At 39.3% G+C, this 21,609-nt stretch overlaps 1 protein-coding gene across 1 annotated transcript in view; it reads right to left on the bottom strand.

Annotated features, from left to right (window-relative positions):
* The window catches only part of GALNT5 (polypeptide N-acetylgalactosaminyltransferase 5), a 36,309-nt gene that overhangs the window by 6,117 nt on the left and 8,583 nt on the right, over window positions 1–21,609 (bottom strand). The window contains exons 2-7 of the mRNA XM_040971992.1: window positions 16,941–17,107; window positions 15,198–15,317; window positions 9,036–9,171; window positions 8,263–8,382; window positions 5,156–5,273; window positions 3,863–4,186 (exon numbers count right to left, since the gene is read on the bottom strand). Of these exons, the coding sequence (XP_040827926.1) occupies window positions 3,863–4,186; window positions 5,156–5,273; window positions 8,263–8,382; window positions 9,036–9,171; window positions 15,198–15,317; window positions 16,941–17,107 (985 nt within the window). The remainder of the gene's footprint in view (window positions 1–3,862; window positions 4,187–5,155; window positions 5,274–8,262; window positions 8,383–9,035; window positions 9,172–15,197; window positions 15,318–16,940; window positions 17,108–21,609) is intronic.

The following is a 21,609-nucleotide window of genomic DNA, read 5'->3' as shown; positions in this document are numbered from 1 at the left end:
GAGGAGCAGTGGTGAAGGTTCAGGACACTTAGGTTTGTGCTATGCATGTGAATTCTTGACTCCTGACTTTAGCCTCATTCCAGTTCTTGCCATTGTGGACATTTGAGGAATTAATCTTTCCTGGTCCTGCTGTGGCTCAAATAACTGATGTTTAGCATACTGAATAGCACAAAGCAGTGCTAGAATGAGAGTCTCCATCAATATTTCTCCAAGAAAGCTGCATTTGCAATTTGTTTATTAATTTTTAAAGATGTATTTGTTTATTTGAGTTAAAGGAAGAATTAAAGATTGAAAGAAATATAGAGGAAGTGATTTTTTATCCTTTGGTTCACTCCCCATCCAACCACAAGGCTGAGGCTGTGCCAGACTGGAACCAGAAGCCTAGAGTTTTTCCAGGGTCTTACACATTGGCAGTAGGAGCCCAATCACAGAAGATGGACTGTCTTCTGCTGCCTTCCCAAGAGCATTAACAGAGAGCTGTATCAGAAGTGGAATAGTCAGGGACTCAACCTCAAAACAACTCCCATTTGGGATACTGGCACTGCAGGTGGTGGCCTAGCCAGCTATGCCAAACTCCAAACCCTGGACCCTTCCATTTGCAATGAAAATCACAAATGTGAGAGGGAACCATCCACTATTGGTAAATCTAAACAGTTACAAAGCTTACATAAATTAAAGCACAGCAGACTTCAAGGAAGAGAATAGAAATGCATGAAATAAAATAATGTTGCAGTATAAAGACAGGAATGTGTGCTCTAATTCTTCTGAGGCCCTTAGCAGCAATGAAGAGAAGCTGGTGTATTCGTGGATTGTGCAGATCCTATCTTTAAACAAGTTTGGAAAACTCAGATCCCAACAGAGCTGAAAAGGCTACCCTACTCCAAACTCGGGTTATTAATGCTCAGTTTATGCTTCAGAATGTAATATATTTTTTCAAATCTACTTGGTTCCGATAGTAGCACCAGTAACGTTATTCATCACAGTGTTTGGAAACCTGTAGCTTACTGAATTTCTTTGTTTTTAATTCACACAATTTAATTCCTTCCTCTGAACACTGAAAGGCACTAGGAGGAAATAGAAAACTCTGTTTTGTTTCACTCCTCCATGAAACTTCCCTTCTTTCCTTGATTCTCCTACTGGAGAATCCCTTTTTCTTTATAAAGAAATGTTTTTTGCAAAATGCTAAGAAATTATTAGCTTTAATTTCATTTGAAATGTTTTGATTTTTTTTATTTTAAAGTCTTATGTCCATGTTTTTATTGCAAATAACTTCAACTGAGATTTTTAAGTTAAACCAATTTTGACTTATCTATGTTGAGTTATTTCATTTTCCAATTTAGGAGCTGTGAATTCCTATGGGTTATTACAGTACAGAGTTGCTAAATATTAGGTAAGATTTTTTGTTAATAGTTTAATCCACTGCAAAAATAAATTATTGCATGCTATTTTTAATTTTTTTCCAATGCTTGAAGTTGATTGAGAAATTCTTTGCTGTCATTAAAAAAAATCAGATATTTAAATTGCTATGTATGTAGGTTATAAGATGGGAAAATGAGAGAAAAGAGGGCATGCAGTTTGTTTTCTTGAAACTTCAAATTGTCTAATATAGCATAATGGTATAGTTAATATTATCCTCCATTAATTAGAGATAAACCCCACGTTTTTATAGACTAGTAGCAACACTACTGGCTGTTACAAAAGCAAGTGGCAAAATTATTAAAGTTTGTCTAAGCAAAGCAGTAAAAAATGAAAAATAGAAAAGGGAACTTGTTTGAAATCACTGTTTAGGGGCAAGCATTTGTTGCAGTACTAAAGATTTTACTTTGGGAATAGGGGTGGCTAGTGTTGTGGTATGGCAGGTAAAGTGGCTGCCTGCAAAGAAAATATTCCATATCGCCAACAGTTCATATCTAGCTGCTTCACTTCCGATCCAGTTCCCTGCTAATGACCCTGTTAAAGTAGAGGAAGATCGCCTAATGCTTCGGCATGGCACCGACAAGGGAGATCTTGAAGAAGCTCCTAGCTCCTATGCACTGGTTTTGCACTGGTTCGGCTGTTGCTGCCACTGGGGCTGTAAGCTGAAGGAGGAAAGATCTCCTTTCTGTCTCTATGTAATTCTGCCTTTCAAATAAATAGACACATCTGCAAAAAACAAACAAACAAACAAACCAAAAAAGACTCCTCTTGGTGCACCTGAATCCCACATCATGATGGCTGGGTTTCAGTTCTAGCTCTGGTTCTGATCCAAGCTTCCTGCTAATGTGCACCCTGAGAGGCAGAAGGCGATGATTAAAATGCGTTTGGATTCCTTCCACCACTGTGGGAGACCTGGATTGGGTGCTTGGCTCCTGCTTTTGGCCTGGAACAACCAGGGCAAGTATTGGATGTGAATTGGTGGTTACAAAATTTCTCTCTCCTTATCTATTTCTGTCCTTCTCTTTCTCTATGTCCTTCAGATAAATAAAAAATAATCCTTAAAAATATTTATTGTAGTTCAGGTATCAGCAGAAGGCAGTTTTATCAGGAGAGCTGTTAAAAATTTTGTGGGAGTGCAATATTCAAGTTTAAAAGCTAGTTTTTAGTACCCTCTGGTGGTTAAAATTTAGTAATACAATCGCCGAGATTCTGTGTACAGAGGACAAGAAATTACTATGGCAAGAGTTCCATTATTCCCCTGCCCCACATACACACTTGAGGAATGGAATTAAGGCATACATTTATTTTACATATGTATTTCATCTGTTATTGTTTGAATTGTGTTTCTTCTGGTTTACCCAAGATAAAAAATAGCACTGAAGTCACTGAAATTGCTGCTAATGTATGGTGATCCTTTGGTACAAAAAGAACCTTCATAAGTGTTTTATTACATAAAAGTAAGCCTCCTAACACTTTTTTTGTCAGTAAAATTTTACAACAAGCAAGAACAGAACAAAGTAGCACACCAACTTCCTGTTTTCCACACCACTGCTAAATTTTGCTAATATAGGGGGCCAATCACTGAAAGTTCTTGCTGGCAGATGATTCGCAAGGTGCAGCTCAGCTAGTTCGCACTACTGCCTTTCTACAGGGAGTTGAAAAAAATGTGGTCCAGCAGAGCAGGTGTACCAACGACCAAGCCTGCCTTAAATGAAGAAATGGGAAAATGCGAAAGAAAACAAGAAAACATTGGGAATATTTATAAATCCAAATTAAAGTAGAAGTCAGAGAGATTGAAAAGAAATATAGGTTGAAGGGATCTGGCAGAGCCTGGGCTGCCCACCCTTACACCCATCCCTAGCAAAATGGCCTCATGTCTTCCCATTTTCTTCAAGGTGCCACTTCCGCTTTCCTCCACTTGTCTTCTGCCTTGATTTTGTCATTGCTGTGTACTCTCCCCAATCCCTCTAGTAATCTTTGCTACCCTACCTCATGTTCTGGGCTTTTATCTTCTGCTTTGTTGACTATTTCCATTATTGCCATTCTTTCTTTGTAAGTTTTAAAATGGCTTAATGAAATCTTGTCATTCTAGTGCTTAACTTTATATTCAGAAGGAAAGACAGGAGAAAGAAGAAAGTCAAGCAGACCTTACTCTGTCTAGAAGGACCTGTGTAATCTGACTGCTGCCTCCCTCTCCTTTTCTGCTCCTGTTATTCGTAGCTGTATCCTCACGCCCCGACAACAATATCCATCATTTGCTGCTCTGGAATGCCTCCTAATGTCACTGTGTTGTATCAGTTGCCTTCTCTGCCAAATGCTTGCTCTCTAGAAATGGCTCACACTTGCTGAGTGTAAAGCTTACTTCTTCAGAGAGAATTTCCTAAGCACTGCAGTGTAGAAGGATGTCTGGTTTGCAGTCATCTTTCAGATAGGCACTTGAACTTACCACACCGCTGGCTCTAACAATGGGAGCCTTTAAATCAGGAAAGACATTCTCCAAATACCACTTGAAACTTTTGCATTTCAGTTTCCTCCGAAGTTCCCTTTGCTGGGTGAGATTGCCGACATCTAACTCTTGCTCTATGAGATGATCACCATGGCCATAGAAGAGCTCCTTGTACTCATCCAGCCAGACTTCAGCCACTCGCACCAAGTTACGTTCCACTGTCTTTATCCGGTCTTTGGGGAAGGAGTATGGGTTGTCATTTCTGAAGATGTGGCCCACACGAGAGCAGGGGATGATCTCAATTTCACCTCCACACATCCATACCTGGAATGAATGCATGATGAGCACTGGTTTCCCACGATTCTCTATAAATTATTGTCAAAATGACCATGCTGTGGAAGCCCTGGTAACTTTGTATCCCGCCTGCTTGTAATAGTGTTCACAACTTTTGAAATACTCTGGTGCTAGAAAATCAAATCCAACAGCTTGGTCAGTTCTATATATTACTGTGCATCAATTTTGCCTAAACAAAATGTATTTTTTTCCATTTCTGTCATGCAATATATTGGATAGTTTTATTTCTAAAGACATCTTACAGAGCCCCCAAATATATAAACTCTATGACATAGGTTAATGTTTTCTTCAAAGCAGGGAAAGGAATATGGACCCCCCCACATTTCACTGCTGTCATCCTCGAAGAGCCTTAAGGATTCAAATACCAATCTTCTTGACCAGAAACTACAAAATCACAGCCCTCTAATTACAGACTACCTGGTACCGTCACACAGCAGTTGCTTTGTGGATGCTGTCTGTCACTGTTGTTCTTACATCTGCCTCATTTATTAACCCACAGTAGGAAGTGGACAAAGGAGCTGAGAGCCAGGATACACCTGGCTTGTGAGCGGCCTGCCTTACAGTGTTCCTTTGTTTTTCTGAAATTTGTATTCTTCAAGATGATCCATTGCTGAATGATTACATTAATTTGAATTAGTAGAGATGCTTCAGGAGAGTTATATCAAGTAGGAATTGCACAGAATCCCGCAGATTGGCAGAAAGTCATTTCTTCTACATATTACATACAGAAATGGTGTGGTGAATTGTTAGGACACTAGTAAATTTCATGCCCAGTGATTCTTCCAAGTTCTACAAGGACAGGAAAAGTAATCTAGAGACGCTAGAATTTCTACGAAATTTCTTCTTCATGTTCATCACATATCTGGTTGTAGTAATCAAATGAAGTCTTTTAAAAATGATAAACTCCTAATTATACAGAAAAGAAACACTTGGTCATACCTTGAAGGAAAGCTCCATATTTTCTCCACCCCAGACATCAAGTCCAGGGTCATATGTTCCAAGTTCAAAAAAATAATTTCTATCAATAGAAAATAATCCACCTGCCATTACAGGACACCTACAAGAAGAAAAGTAAAAAGTTGGTTGTTGAACCAGTCATCTCATGGGAGTTGAACCTTGAGAGTAGACCATCTGCATGTTAGAGTTAGAAATTTCAGGAGAGTTTCCTGGGGGAGTTTTGGATAGAATCACAAATAACTCTTCAGTGATGAGTTCTGTGCTTTGGTGCAGGGCTTGACTGGAAGAGCAAAAATGCAGCCTGGAGCAAGGGGTCTTTATTGTCTTTTATACTTTGACACAAACTATCCAAAAGGTTGTTTCTCACAGCACTTATTTAGGGCTAAGGGAGTACTAATGCTGTAAACACAATGTGTTTGTTCTCTTAGAATTTCAAAAATCACATGTGGTACTAAGAAATGGCAACACACAGGAAGACACCTTCCCAAAGACAACAGACTGCCATTTTATAATTTTAGAGAAAAAGCATATTGATTTATTTATGTTTATTTGGATGACAAGGAAAGAGAAGGAAAGGAACAGAGAGCACCATCATTCATGAACTGATTCCCCAAATGCCCTGAACAGAGACCAGGCCGAACCAGGAGCCAGGTCATGGCTCAGCTGCTATCTTTTCTTATTCTACTATCCTTTTTCCCAATTACAGCAAACTTGATAGCTTGTTATAGAGGAACACGACGATATTAAATACTTTGTATGCATTAGCTGATTGCAGTCGCAGTGTTAGAAATCGTGCAAACAGAAACTCAAAAATAGTTAGCCCTCCTTAGCAAGCTCACAGGACTAGCAAATACCTATTGAGAATCAAATGCAAAGAACATAACTCCAACCGTCAGTGACCATGGAGCATAGAAACTACAGTTCGGTCACTAGTTCAGTAAGGGGGTGAGCACTTCTGTGATGGCCACCACTGAGTCAATTGAAAGTGGTTTCTGTAGAGAACCTGTTTTGAATTTACAGTGTTAGAAATCTTATGGTCATAGTGAATCCTTGAAAGGAGTTAGTTGCTCTTCTCTCTACTTAAGTACGTATTCTATCCACACTGTAATTACCCTTCTTAGAATATTCAGAAATCATTCTCTTCCTGATATGTTGGATATAATCTGAACTCAACTACTATGTTGACCCTCGAGTTGGGAATCTGAAAAAAAGAAAGGCTTTTTAGGAGTAAGATTGGAACAAAAGTTTTAAATTCACGGGGGATAGGTATTTGACCTAGTTGTTAATATACTACTAGGGACTTGTGTGTCCCATATCAAAGCGTTGTAGTTGAAGTCTGGCTCTGCTATTGATCCCAGCTTCCTGCCAGTGCGAACGCTGAGATGAAGCAGAGGAGACTCAAAAATTGGGTTCCTGCCACCCACTTGGGATGCCTGCGTCAAGTTTCCAGCTCCAGGCTTTGGCCAGTTCATTATTTCACACATTAGTGAATGCAGCAGTGAATGTGCTCTTGGTGTCAACCTCTCTGTTTTCAGATAATTTAAGCATATAAATAACACATTAAAAAATAAATGAATAAATCCAGAGAGGTTTGGATTTGAGCCCAAAGATCCTTTCTGTGGTAGCTGCATAACCCTGGAAAAATCATTTAACTGGTTTAAATCTCAATTTCCTCCTTTCCCTAAGCAAAGTATGATCACCTCAATCCCTTGATTAGGAAAAGCAGTTTATCTACAGAACATCATGCACAATAAATGGTACTCCTTGGGGTTGTCAACTCTGATAACACACTTGGCCAGGATGCAGGAGTTATTTAGTGAAAGGTGGGCATAGAGAAGCACCCTGCAATGTCCATCTGGCCTGGCGTTCTTCTGGGAATTGGGAACCTGTGTGTGTGCTCAACATATCCCCAACAGGGAGTGTATCAGGATTCCTGCTGTGCTACAGGCTGAGGCCCAAGGGAAAGCACAGGAAACTCCAACTCTGGCTTCAGGCCTAAGCTCTGTTCTTCAGCTGAGCTTTTCCAATAATAAAGCACCAATTTAAATTCATATTCAGTTTCTATGTCTATTTTTCAATTCGTTCAAAGCATTTGGCTCTTGGCCCATGAAAGGTAATGATTAAAATACAAAGAAAACTTTAAACACAGATATTATTGTAATGATATTTCTATTACTATTATTTACCATTAATTTTTTTACTAATTATAATTTACAGGCAAAGGACAATGCTATGGAAGCCCTGGCAGCTTTATCCTGCAGGCTTGAAATAGTATTCTCAACTTCTGAAACACTCTGGTATTAGAAAATCAAATCCAACAGGTTTAATAAACGTTATATGTTGCTATGAATTGATTTTGGATAAATAAAATGGTTGCTTTAACATTATAAGTGTTTATAAAGCATTTGTGATACAGATTCAAAGTTTGCATTTTTTAGATTTCAAGAGAACAGGAATAGTGTTGGTGAATTTTTCTTGGTTTAGGGATGGATAGCGTGCAGCTGATCATTTTAAAAATATTTATTTTTTTCATCTTTTTCTTGGAAAGGCAGGGGTACAAGAGTGAAGGAGCAGCTGACAATTTTAAAATGAGTGTTTTTTTTATGGGGGCGAGGGAGAGAAATTTGGTGTAGTGTTGAAGATGGCTATATTCCAAATCAGAGTGTCTGGGTTTGAGTTCCACCTCCACCTCCGCTTCCAGCCTCCTTTCCTGGAGCATGGCAGGTGATGCCTCAAGTGCTTGGATTTTTGCTATTCTTGCAGGAGACCTGAATCAGCGTCTAGGCTCCTGGTGTCTGCCCAGCCTGGTCCTGGCAGTTGTAGGCTTCTGGTGAATGAATCAATGGAAAAAAAGATCTCTCTGTGTCTGTCTTTCAAATAAATAAAAATTAATAAATCATGGTTTTAAAAAAATGAGTTTTCACAGTGTGACACTTACTTTTTAGGAAAGTTTGTTTGATTTGTCAATCCAGGGGCCAGACCTGTAATTTTTGTTGTGTCGCGGAATGACAGCTCTTTTGTGAAATCCTTGCCACAATTTTACAGAAAGATCCATGATTGCTTCCCAGCCTTAAGTTTCCAACACTTACCTTATTATATCAGTTTCTTTAATTTTGTTTTTTGCAACAACATCTGGAGGGATTGTTCTCCAACCAAAGTTCATGGGCCACAAAAAGATGCCTCTTTGAAAGTTGTCCACGGTCATGTAACTAATCCAGAAAAGAAAACAAAGTTCTACCTGAGATAACCTCATCACATTGGCTCCACTACTTTTTCCAATGTTCGAAATAAGTTCTTTTTTAGATGATCTAACACTCAAAATTGCTTAATTTGGAGAATTGGCATTAGTGACAAATCAGCTGACTTGTTTCTTGAATTTATTTATTTAAAACATGAAAGTATTTCAAACATTTTGTGGGGAAATGGAATTTAAAATCGTGTTTATTTTGGTGTGAAAACTTTTTGAAATCTTTGCATAGTGTGTTGGTAATGGATACCCTTCATCAACTTGTTGAATATCTGTCAATGATCTGACTATTTCTGAGGAAGTAACAACTTAGAAGTACATAAAATGTTCCCCACAAAATGAAATGAAACTTTAGGAAAATAAATATTTTAGAGGTCACTAAATACAAAGGAGAAAGAAATAGTGATCAATACAATTTATTGATGTTTAGGATAAGAAATTGTGGAGACCAAATAGATTTTTGAACCAATGATTTGAACTCCAAGATATCAATTGTGTGTGTTTACTTATTTAGAGAATAAACTATATGTTTTACACACTTTAGGAACAACCCCAGGACTTTATGCTTTTATAGTTAATGCCCCAACAGCATCCTGTAGATTATAGCAGTATTACCTCATGTCTTTGTCATTGATGACTTCAATTACAGGACAGGCCACTTTCTTTCTACTTAAATATACTCTTTCCAGAAGTGGTTCCAACCACCCAACATTACATTCCACATGAGAGTCTAAGAATGTTAGCACATCACCTAAAGATTCAAAAAGGAACAACAACAAACATTGAAAACATGCATGTTGAGTATATGGAATGCATCTTTAACTTTGCTGGAGACTGCATCAGAAAGGTGATTGTAAACACAATAGCATTTTCTTCTCACCAAAATTTATGGTCCTTACAATTTCATTCCATAATGAGATTCAAGAAACTATGCTCCTAGACTCTGGCAGGGCAAGCATCATTAGCAGGGAGCTGCACTGGAAGTGGTGCAGCCCAGACTTGAACTGCCACTCACAGGGAGGCCAGCACTGGGGGAGGCAGCCTAATCTGAAGAGCAATAGCACTGGTCTCTTACGTGGAATCTCATGGTCAGTTGTGAAAGCTGATTCTGACAGAACTAGTGACAGAGGGCCCTCTCATTTTCAAACTTGATTCTCAGTCACTATCTCACCAATTCTAACATGACTTTAGAAGATATACTTCTCCATTATGACATATTTTTTCAGTGTCATTTCATTCTGTCCCTCTCTCACGCCCCCTGGGTCTTGGAACCAGGAAACAGAGGAACCTGCAGCAATGGGAAGATTCTTGCAGTTCCTCTGCTCTGTGCTGCCACTCAATGCCATCTCATAGAGAAAAGCTAAATGTTAGATGAATAAGCTTCTTTTCAATGTCACTGCAGTAATTGGTTAAGACTTAAAATGTTTCTCTAATTTTGGCTTATGGTGTTAACTGACTACCTCAATTTTTGACTGCTCAGCTCATCTCTTAATAAGCCTGTAACAACCTTTGATAGCATTGACAAAGTACTGATTCTCTGTTTGACTCTGTTGTGGGCATTCTGCAAAGTCGTCTTACAGAACCTTACAACAAATGTACAAAATAAGTCTAGTTTGTGTTACTATTTGAGAGGCAAAGAAACTGATGGACAAAGAACCCAAGTAGCTTTTCAAAGCTGCACAGTTCTGAGTGGCAATGTGGTTTTAGGAGATAGGTAGCTCATTCCACAGTCTATTTTGTCAAAAGAAAGAAGGCAGAAAATAGCACAACTTTCAGGATGGGAAACCCTAAAGAACAAGGTGAGAATAGTTGTTTGGATGAGATAACATTACTGAACTCTGTAAACTACCTCTCAACTACTGAGATTCAGAATATATTAACTACTTGGCCAAAAACGGAAGTTTTGGCTGACAGAAAATGGGCCACTTTAGCCAAGGTCTTGGTGGAGAATTTGCTGGAGAAGCCTCTTTAGACAGAGCAGCAGAATGTTACCTCCAACCCCACCCCCCCACAGCCCCCTACATTGGAGGAGAGCATTTATATCTCCTAATCATGTTTGATAAATCCAATTTTCAGAAACTTATAGCTTATGGCTATTATCCCCTGCTGTTCTAACTGTGTAAAGTACTTCAAAATATTCATTGAAAACTGAAACTTAGTGGCTGGCATAAAGGGATTAAGCCATTGCTTATGACACAGGCATCCCATATGACCACTGGTTCAAGTCCCAGTTGCTCCACTTCTAATCCGTCTCGCTGCTAATGCACCTGAGATAGCAGTGTTTGGGCCCCGCTCCCAGGTAGGAGACCTTGAAGAAGCTCCTGGATCCTGGCTTTGGACTGGCCCAGCTCCAGCCATGTGACCATTTGGGGAGTGAATCAGCAGATTGAAGATTTCTTTCTCTTTCCCCACCCCTCTTTAACTATACCGATAGAAAGAAAGAAAAGTAGAAAAATAGAATTTAAGTGTACCTTTATTTTGATGTAGAAATTTATGAAATGCCTATGGCTTACTCATAAAGTGAATTTTCCATGAACATATTTACAATTTCTTATATGTGTCCTCCTAATAATTATAAGCTGAAACTGTAGCCCCACCTGCCTCTGTCATGAGAGGTTGAAAAGTGGGAAAGGTCACGAAGGTGACCCAATCCCTGCTGAATGGGATTAGTAATCTTATTAATTTGTTCCTTCATCTTTCTGTCATCTGAGCTTCCAGCAACAAGGCATCCTTTTTGAAATGGAGATGTGTACTTCTCAGACACTGCATCTGCTAGTGCCTTGGTCTGCGGGTTCCCAGTCCTCAGAACTGTGAGCGATAAACATTACTTATAATTTAAATTGTGGAAGATAGTTAACTATAGCAACCTATATGGATTAAAACATCCTCCAAAGAGGGCCTTCATAGAACTCTTCCCTTCAGCCATAGTTAGGGAACGTGTACACTGCTTGCAAGGTCCATTTGGTTACAATAGCAATCATTTTCTCTCACAATGCATGCTATTACTCCATTCAAACTCGGAGTTTGAAGATCTTTCTCTTCTATACTGCTTGTCCCTGTGTTCACATGAGCCTATAGGGTCATATAGGCCTGGATAAACTTCCTCAGTCTCAGTGGCATAAGGATGGGTCCCTAAATCTGCCTTCACTTTTCACCTGGTCCACAGATATTGTCTTATTCCCAGGACCTGAGGGAAGCAGGTTCTGCCCGAATCTGTATGGTATTTCATATTGTTTTATTTGAGGGAAGAGACGTGTATGCTCCTATGCATAAATGTCCTTGTACTACTTTCAGATATTTTATTTTAAAACAAAATTACCAGATTGTACCAGGCAAGAAAACAGAGATTTCTGTGCAAAGTGAAACTTGGCAAGATTTCCAGTTGGGGTGGATATTGTCCTGAGACATTGCATGGACTGCTGCTTTTGCTGAGAAACAGTGAAACAGTGAAATAGGATTGCACTGATACACAACTACCTTTAATACTGGACTTTCTACCATTGTCTATACTTACAATGTCAGGACATATTTAAATAGAATGGTGGACTTGTGACTGTTTTTGTAGGACTATATTATCGTCATATACAGGGGAAATCAGTGTGAGGAGGAGTAATCGGGAAGAGTGGGGAGAGGAAATCCCTGAGCCATTGGAACTCTAGAACAAAAATAAAGAGTAAAAAACAATTACAAATTTCTAGGGGTCTGGCATAGTGGCCCAGCTGGCTAATCCTACATCTTGTGGCACTGATATCCCATATGGGTACTGATTCATGTTCTCGTTTTTCTACTTCGGATCCTACTCTGTTTATGGCCCAGGAAAGCAGCAGAGTGTGGTCCAAGTCCTTGGGATCCTGCACTTACATAGAAGAGCCAGAAGAAGCTCTTGGCTCCTGGTTTTGGATCGGTTCAGCTGTGGCCGTTGTCATTTGGGGAATATTTCCAATACTCATGACGATGTTAAGAGCATTGCTAAGTGCCATGTCATGAAGCAGATAAAATGTGATCTTTATTTTAGTGTTCTGCAGTGAACATTCCCTACTACGTGCCTTCATATGGCAAATGATTCTTCCGGAATCTTATCCTCTGGCTTATCTGTCAATTCTTTGAATCTGCTTGGGCTTTTTGACCTCCGTGTTCACAGCATGCAACAGAATGAGCTTGTCATTATGCATGAATCAGATTCTCAGGAAGAACCTAACATGTTCTAGCACCTTAAGGCATAATGTACCCTGCTAATGCTTAGAGATTACTGCCTGTTATTTTGTAGACAAATCTTTCCAATTTTCTCAGAGTCTGATAATCTTCCTTGAACCAAAATGGACCATCTAACTTGTATTTTTGCATGTTCTTTTACTTCAGATTAATTTTCTTTATTGCTTATTGCTTTCTTTTCCTTTCTTTTCATTTCTCCTAAAGGGCAAATCTTCAGGGACCTGTCAAGAATCTTTCTGATTATGCACTCAACTTTGTGTCTTGAATATCTTTGTTTGGACAATGCTTTCTGGGGTATGTGACTGCCTGGTATTGTTGCCAACCTGTTTTATGGGACTTTCCAGCTGCTGCATGCTCTCCGGCCTATCTGTACTTCAGAAGATGGGGGAACAAGTCCAGCCAGCCCCACTCAGTGCAAGTCTCTAAATTCCCATCTCAACTAAAGGATTCTGAATTTTCCTGAATTTTCCTCAGGATTAGGGACACTGCATCACCCTCAGGTAAGGTCTTTACTAAACCCATCAAGACACTTCTATTTCTCTCCAAACTCTGAGGCACAGACCCCCTATTAATGTTGCCCAAAGTGCGTGCCACAGATCCTGCCATCTAAGTGAAAGACAGGAATGGAAATGGAAAACAGTACTTTGGAGCTACATTCATTATCCAGAGTAATGTATACACTTCTGTTGATAAATACTCTTTCATTCATATTGGGGTATTGGTTCCAGGAGAATCCACAGATAACAAAATGTGTGGGTGCTCAGCCTCTCTTATAAAATGGCATAAGATTTTCATATGACTTACATAATCCTTCTGCTCACTAATAAAGCAATCCATATATAAATCACTCCTAGGTTAATTGTAATATCTATAAAATATTTATCTCTGTGATACTCATGAGTGTTACCTAGCTGTTTAGAAAATAATGGCAAAGAAAGGTAGTCTGTGTATATTTACAATAGATGTAATTTTTCCCCTATATATTTCTGTCCAGTTTTCCTTACGTGTGTGATGGTAGTCCTTGTGACTGTGGGTGTGGAACCCCTGCAGTGTCCTCCTAACTGGTTTCATTACATCCTCCTTGCCTTAGCTCTGTAACATCCATTCTATGGATAGTCACTAGGGTCTGCTTTCATAACATAAATCAGTTTTACTTAGCTCTTTAACGTCCTTTCATCAGCTTTGCACTGTATTGAGAGTAATACCTCTAGCACCTCAGTGATGCACAGAACTTTACAAAAGACTTTTTGCCTTTCTCTCCAAATGAATCTCCTACCTGTCTCTTCTACTATCAGTACTCATCAGCCATAATGGACTCCTTTCTTTACCTTGAGTAGGTCAAAGTCATTTCTGCTTTAGGACATTTGTATCATTTGTTCCACTTGCCTTGGATATTTTTCACCCAGATCTCAGCTTGAAGTTACCTAATGGAAATATTTCCTGACTATCTTATTTTCATATAATTTGTAACAATTGCTCTCCAGAAAAAATTGGAATGCCAACTGATATTTTTCTAAATGTACTATTAAAAAACTTAACTGTTAATGCAATTCCAGTTTTGGTTTAAAAAATACATATGTATATGTATACTCAACATGTTTATTTACATGTGTAATAAATATATGTTAAAATTTATATTATAAAAAAGAAGAAATTCATTAGCAGATAGATGAAATAAGACCTTCATGCATGCGTTCTAGTTAGGTGGAGGTGAAGCTCAATAAATAGCTCCCCAAAACAATGAGCTTGAATTCAAGCTGGTAGAGGTCGGGGGTGCTGCAGCTTACCGAAGCAGGGTGGGAACTAATGCTCAGAGCAGAGAAGCAGACGGGAGCACAGACCCAGGCAGCAGTGTGTGTGGTGGTGGTGGGGGCGGGCGGCACGGCTGGCTTTCTCACTAGATGAGGTGAGGCACCCTGGAGAATTCTTAACTTCTGTGTGCCTCTAGAGTCTTACTTATAAAGTGGGGAAATGTTTTTACTTATTTCATAGGTTTTGTGAAGATCTAAGTGAGCACGGAAAGCATATAGAGTAGATCTTGGTACTAATGAATGTCAGACAAAAAAAAAAGGAATGACAGAAAAACAATATTACAATGCTGGTTTGATTAAGAAAGGATCATTAATGGACTCTAAATCAAGGGGTAAAAATGCTGTGAGGAAACAGGATACTCGCTGATCAAAATATCATCCTATAAGAATTCAAAGTAGTGTGTGAATTAGGGAATTGGGAAACAACATCTCTTCAGTGATATTTGGATATGAAAGCTATGCTTATGTAAAGGAATATCCCTGTTACTAAGCGGTGGCTGCTGAAGTACTTGGGGTGCTGTGTCATGATTTCTGTTAGTCCTTTACTGAGCTTCAGCGAGGAAAGTGTGTACATGTAAATGGATGTCTATGAATCTGTGATAAAACACATACTGAAAAGTAAGAGAAATGGTAGAATTACGTATCGGATAAATCTGTCCATTGTATTACTCTGTTAGATTTTTCTCTCTGTTTGCAAAGAATTGTATAACAGAACAAAACATGTAAACAAAACAAAAGATGAGTAACTTGTTACCTGTTGCTTTTTGTGCCCCTGCCAGCCTGGCTCTTATTAAGCCATGTCTCTCCTTAAGGCGAAGAATCCGAACCTTTGGAAACTGAGACATGTATTTGTCCAAATTATCTTTTAGGTAATCTGCATCAAGGTAAGAACACACAATACAACGCTTTCATTAACTGTGTCTGGACAAGACCAGAGAAGATGCTGTTCCTATGCCAGATGCATGAAACAGTGTCATTACTATGGTTATACATTTCATTCCTTGGATTACAGTTGCATTTCCTGATACCATTTTCTCAGAAAAGTTTTGTTTCAGCTTAATAGTCCATGATTGACTTAACAAACTGCAAATCCTTCTTAGTGTTGCAAAATAACACAGCAAAGGATCCTCTTTTCTGCATATTTATTAAGGAGAGTTACCTTAAATTTAAGGAGGCTTCTGTACCACTCCTTCCTCTGCTCCTGTGCTAAGGCTCCTCCTGATTTCCAGGAGAGAAGCTAGTCAATGTTCGAAGCATGAGCTTGCAGTAAGACAAACTGAAAGCAAAGCTGTTGTAGTGGTAGTTGGTTGAGATCACTACCATATTCTATTCTGACCTCCACTTCATCACATCTTTCCTCTCTCCGGGTGGCCATGGTGTGACTCAGCATAAGGAAGATTTCTGAGTGTTTTACAGGGTGTATATTTGTGGCTTTTAGCCACTTTTTGTAAATTAATGTAGCTACTGACAACGGCTCCAGTAACATGGATTTCAAAGATAATTTTCAGCTCCCTCTCCTATACTTTTTGGGTCATTTTCTTTAAAAAAGACTGCAAAGTCTATAAACCTCAGGCCTAACAAACTCTGGATCTATCATCTCATAAACAGGCTTTTATCTGATTAGTAACTAGATATTAAGTTAGTTGGTGCATCCAGGGCAACTACCACTTTTCTATCGATTTCCTTCCGACATCCCACCTTGCTGAGTTTAGTGTGGTTATGGCAAAATGTCCTGGGCAAAAGAAACTATTCATGTCAATGTGTCTCAAATTTGGCTTAGGTCTCGTTTAACACTGTCATCCCTTTGCTATTTTCTAATTCTCTGAATTGGGTTACATTTTGGAAATTTATAAGGTGTCAGTCATGGGACTTGAGGCAACCAAATAATCAAGCTGACAATGCAGTGAGATGCTTCACTGTAATAAAAAGAAACGTGGCGAATATGCTTTATGCTGCTTTTGAACTTTGTTAGAGACACATCCCTCCAGTTCCATGACTTCCCAACCCTGACTACACACACGAAACGTGCCTTGCTCTTGGAGGAAGAAGCCGTAGGACTTCCCTTTCTATGCTTTCGATGGGGTTTAAGCAGAAACCTAGATATTCTCATTGGAAAGTTATTCCATTTAGTGCAAGGCATTTGCAGATTCAGTTTCATGCATGAGATTTGTGTAATTGCACAAAACATCTTCTGGACTCTGGTGCACATAGTGTTCATCTCCAAGGAGCCATTCCTAGCAAATGACTCCTACAAGGCAGGAGGGTCGCAGCTCAGTGAAATTTGAGACAGCCAACTCCCTAGAGCCCCAGATGAACTTAAACACTCCAAAAGTCTCAGAAGATCTTGGCCAGTGTGTCTCCCTATGAAGCACTGATTTAACACTTGTAAAACGTTTGCACCTCATCAAATTACCCTGTTAACCTTCCTACTAAATTGGGATTGCCTCAAACTCAATTTTGCCTTTCCTTCACAAGAAAGTAAGCTTGATTTTCTTACCTTTTGTGCTAAAGTCATCCACCAGCAGAATCTCCTTGATGAGGTGAGGAGGAGAGCGGTTGAGGATGCTGTGGACAGACCTCAGGAGAGTGGACCACACCTCATCCACAAAGCACATGATGACACTGGTTGTTGGGAGGTTGTTGTGAATGAGCTGCTCTGCACACCTGGGCCAGAATGTAAGCACATCACAGGAGACTTGCTAGTGAGATCCACAAGCCTGTGTTGGAAGTCTCAAAGTGTGATTATGTGCATATACACACACTCTATCAACTATCACCGATGGATCAATGGGTATGCCAATGATTTCACTAAGATTAGATTCTATGTTGAATCCTATCAGCATATTTCTGACTTCAACCAGTAATACATTCCTTAGTCTTCCCATACTTTAATTTACCCACCCATAAAAATGAAGTAATGCTTTTTGCTCGAAGTATTTTGCCACTGAGTGGAAAACACATACAGTGTCCAGCATAATATCCCTGGTACAGATATTTACTAAGTGGAAGCTCTTGCTATTGTTATAGGGTTGCATACCGGAAGAGCGTATGCTGAAATATATACTGCTGCCAAATGCTTTATGACCGTCCTTTCCATGTACTAATTTCCAGGTGCCAAAGGATTTATTCTCCCTCCCTTTCGATGTGTCATTGTATTTTTTGGACAATGTGAATATATGTGCCAAAAAGTAAATTTCCTTCAGCATTTCTACCCAATGGTTCCTTGCTGAGACTCTGCTGTCGAGTAGCCAAAGTAGGAATCATTTCATTGGCAAGGAGAACAAGGCTAAGTGGGTCTTGTTTTTTTCCCATGTCCTGTAATTCATACTGTCTCACCACGGGCATTCTTCCATCCCCTGCCTGTTTTGTTATTCACAGGATGATGCCCAGTTGAACCACAAAAAGAACATTCAATATCCTGTGAACATAGCTACTTTTAGCAATCCAATAATTAATGATGGCAATGGTCACAAATAAACATCATCAACACAATACATTATCTTAGTTTAAAACCTCAAACCTGTAGCAACTCTTCTTTACAGATGAATGATGGCAATCATGGAGATGTGTGACAGCTGAGTCATATGGATTCACTTTACTTATTTTACAAATAAGATATATATGTATGCATCTATTATAGACATATGAGTAAAAGTAAACAAATTATATTTGTGTGCCACATAATTTATAGTTGATAAAGAATTCCCACATGTATCATTTATTTTCCTTATCACACAATTCTGAGACGTATAATCTTTTACTCTTCTTCAAGTACAGCAAAATAAAACTTGAGCAATTGTCTTATTCAAAATCATTCAGCTAGAGAGGATTCCCATGGAAATGTGAACAAGTATCGGAATTAAGAAAAACTTTCAAGAATTGGAGAGATGTGGAAAATCAACTCTATCCATCAAAACCTGACTCTCCACTTCCCCTCAACATGTCCTGGTGCCTAATTTCACCACTTGAATTCCAAATGAGTAACTCATGAAGGATTCCAGGAGGTATTAATATCCAGAAAATAAATAGTACTTCTGGCACTTTTACAACATATATTTTTATATGTGTTTAAGGAGCCACACTGAAGATAAGTTGTATGCTGTTATTCATATTGATGCCTGATAAAAGACAATATTAAAGGAAGAGGAGAATCACAAGAAAAACAAGGGGTTTCATGCACAAAGTTTCAGAGTGCTCTTTGGTTTAGATAATTGAGATGTTAGGTTATTTCATTGTTCTAAATATTTTCCACATGTCTAGATAAACCAATGTGGTTGTTTTCTTCAAAGACACAGTGGGTAAAACCAGAGGCTTTCAGCTCCATTAACTTGTGTATCAGGCATGCATGCTGACAACCATGTGGTTTATACAAATCAGTAAACTTTACAGTTCGGATGTTCTGCACTGCAGCTGTCAAAATAATTTTTCTGTGTTCTTATTTTCCCATTATAAACATTGATCTCTTCTTTAAGAAGAATTGCAGCTATAGTAAATTCTAATTTAAGTACAAGATATTTCTGGTTTTAAAAAGTTTCTTGAGGGCCCAGTGTGGTAGCCTAACAGTAAAAGTTCTCACCTTACAAGTGCCAGGATCTCATATGGGTGCCAGTTCTAATCCTGGCAACATCTCTTCCCGTCCAGCTCCCTGATTGTGGCCTGGGAAAGCAGTCTAGGATGGCCCAAAGCCTTGGGACTCTATGCTTGTGTGGGAGACCTGGAAGAAGCTCCTGATTCCTGGCTTTGGATTGGCTTAGCTCTAGCCTTTATGGCCATTAGCAGATGGAAGTTCTTTCTCTCTGTTTCTCCTTCTCTTTTCATTTGACTTTCCAATAAAAGTAAATAAATCTTTAAAAAAAAACATTTCTTGAAGCTAATAAATCACATTTTCAGTGCATACATTCATTGATTACATAAATTGGGTGCTTTGACTCTACAGTCCCCAAGCTTCACTTAATAATTAACCCATTCTGGTGGCCAATGCTCCAGTGCAGTCAAGCCAGAGCTTGGGACACTGGTGTCCCATGCCAGAGTGCTGCTTGGGGTTCCAGTTGTTCTACTTATGACTAAATATCCTGCTAATGTGTCTGGGAAGGCAGTAAGAGATGGCACAAGCACTTGGGTTCCTGCTACCCATGTAGGAGACCTGGCTGGATTTCAAGCTCCTGGCTTCACCCTGGCGCAGTGCCAGAAGTTGTCATTTAGGGAATGAATCTGGAAACACAGGATCTCTCTCTCTCTCTCTCTCTGACTCCATATTTTCAAATAAATACCTATGTTTAACAAGCATTTAAAAATTAACCCATTCTGTTTAGTTTCAGGAAATCTAGACTTAGGGTACTAGAGTCAATTCAAGCATTATACACCAATGGGGACTCTAGCATGGACAATTTGACCATTCTGTAGAGAGCTGGCACATTACTCTGGCAGAACAGAAAGACTTTCAACCTGAGAAAATGAGTGACTAAAGTCTTGAGTCTTTTTTTGGCACTTATTGTCTGCCCGGCCATGGACAAGTAGCTCAGCTTTCTAGAGGATCAGTTTCCTAATTTTAACAATGGGCTCATCACATAATGCCTATGAAAATTTGCTGAGTTAATTAAAATACTTAGTGAGTTTCATGATGAATAACCGAAGTGAGAATATGTGATTTTCCACAATCCAGATTCACATATTTTGGCAGAATACGCTATTCTTTCCCAAGCAATTCTTTAATCTGAATGTATCAGGTGCTCTGTCATCTATTATGAGGTAAAGAATTGATGTGTTTTGTCCTCTGGGCTCCCATTTGCTGAATACTCAGCCACTAACTGGGATTTAATGTAGTCTATCAAATGAAAACAGTCTGAGATCTAAAGATTGAAGGAACGATAACATTCTCTCTTCTCTATGAATTTTTCATTTTCTTTCAAGAGAGTCAAAATGTACTATGTAGGCCAAGTCTCAGCTTCACAGGTTGGAACAGAAGGTCGAGGAGAATATTTTCTCAGTTTCTATTTGCAATTCAAGTAGAGCCTTCATGTGCGCCTGCAGGGGCCTGCGGTCCCCAAGTCCTGGTATATCTTTGGAACATCAGGAGGAGAATCAAGCATCCATCAGAGGAGCTCTGCCTGGAATTAGATTCTTTTCTCCAATACCTTAGCATTACTGGGTTGTCTTTTCCTTTCACTGGTAACAGAATCTAATATTATAAAAATCTACTTTTCTGTTCTGTTCTTTCTAGGGTTAATGAATGTCCTTGACATTCACTCATGAGTTCAGTCACACACATCACCTCCACTCTAGAGACTTTGCTAAATGAAGCTGTGCATCCTGAAGTACTCTTGTATCAACCAAAGCGACAGGCTCAGGCTTGGAAATGCAAACCCTCGCATCAGTGTTTATCCCTGAACAGTAGTCTATTTTCAGCAGGCAGCTGTGTCAATGTGACCTTGGGATGGGAGGGAGTAACACAGAAGAGATGCCATGTGGCAGAAATAATATTGGCTGGAGATAAGAGAACTCTGGGCTAGTTCTATTTCTCCTGCTCTGTGGGACTTTGGGCAAGTCACTTTCCCCTCCAGAACTCTGTAACTTACTGGACTCAGAAATCACTCTTAAACCTTCAAATAATATCAATATTCCATGATAAATTTCTACGCAACTTTACAGAGCACCATTCAAATGGTGCTCCATTTCAGATCCAGCTCCCTGCTAATGCAACTAGAAAAGCAATAGAATGAGCACTTGCCAGCCAGCTGGGGGACCAGGGCGGAGTTCTTGGTTCTGAACTTAGGCATGGCCCAAACCTTACCTTTGGGAGTGAACCAATAGATGGAAGATCTCTCTGTTTCCCTCATGTTGCCTCTTAAATAATTGAAAAAGATATTTAAAAAAAAAGAGATTTTAACTTTTCCTGAGTGGCAGTTTGAAGAACCCTAACAAAGTGCTGAATGGCATGGACTCTATGGGCTTTTACTACTCCATAAGTTTTCAACACTCTTCTTTACCCAGTGACAGCTTCATTTGGGGTCTCAATCACTCCCTTGGTACTTTTCCCCCACTTCTGTTACTTTCTTCCTTTGCATGTTGCAGCTCAAATGTTCTTCTCCTTGTCAAGTCCAATCAAACCTCTCTCTACCTTCCTCCAGGAGTACCCTGTGTTTTTGTGTGGTATTTTGCTCTACCTA

Source organism: Ochotona curzoniae, unplaced genomic scaffold (genome assembly GCF_017591425.1).
Source record: "Ochotona curzoniae isolate NIBS_2020 unplaced genomic scaffold, NIBS_Ocur_1.0 contig_2210, whole genome shotgun sequence".
Taxonomy (NCBI): Eukaryota; Metazoa; Chordata; class Mammalia; order Lagomorpha; family Ochotonidae; genus Ochotona; species Ochotona curzoniae.
The sequence above is the reverse complement of the archived record's forward strand: the minus strand, read 5'-3'. Positions and strand labels throughout refer to the sequence as shown.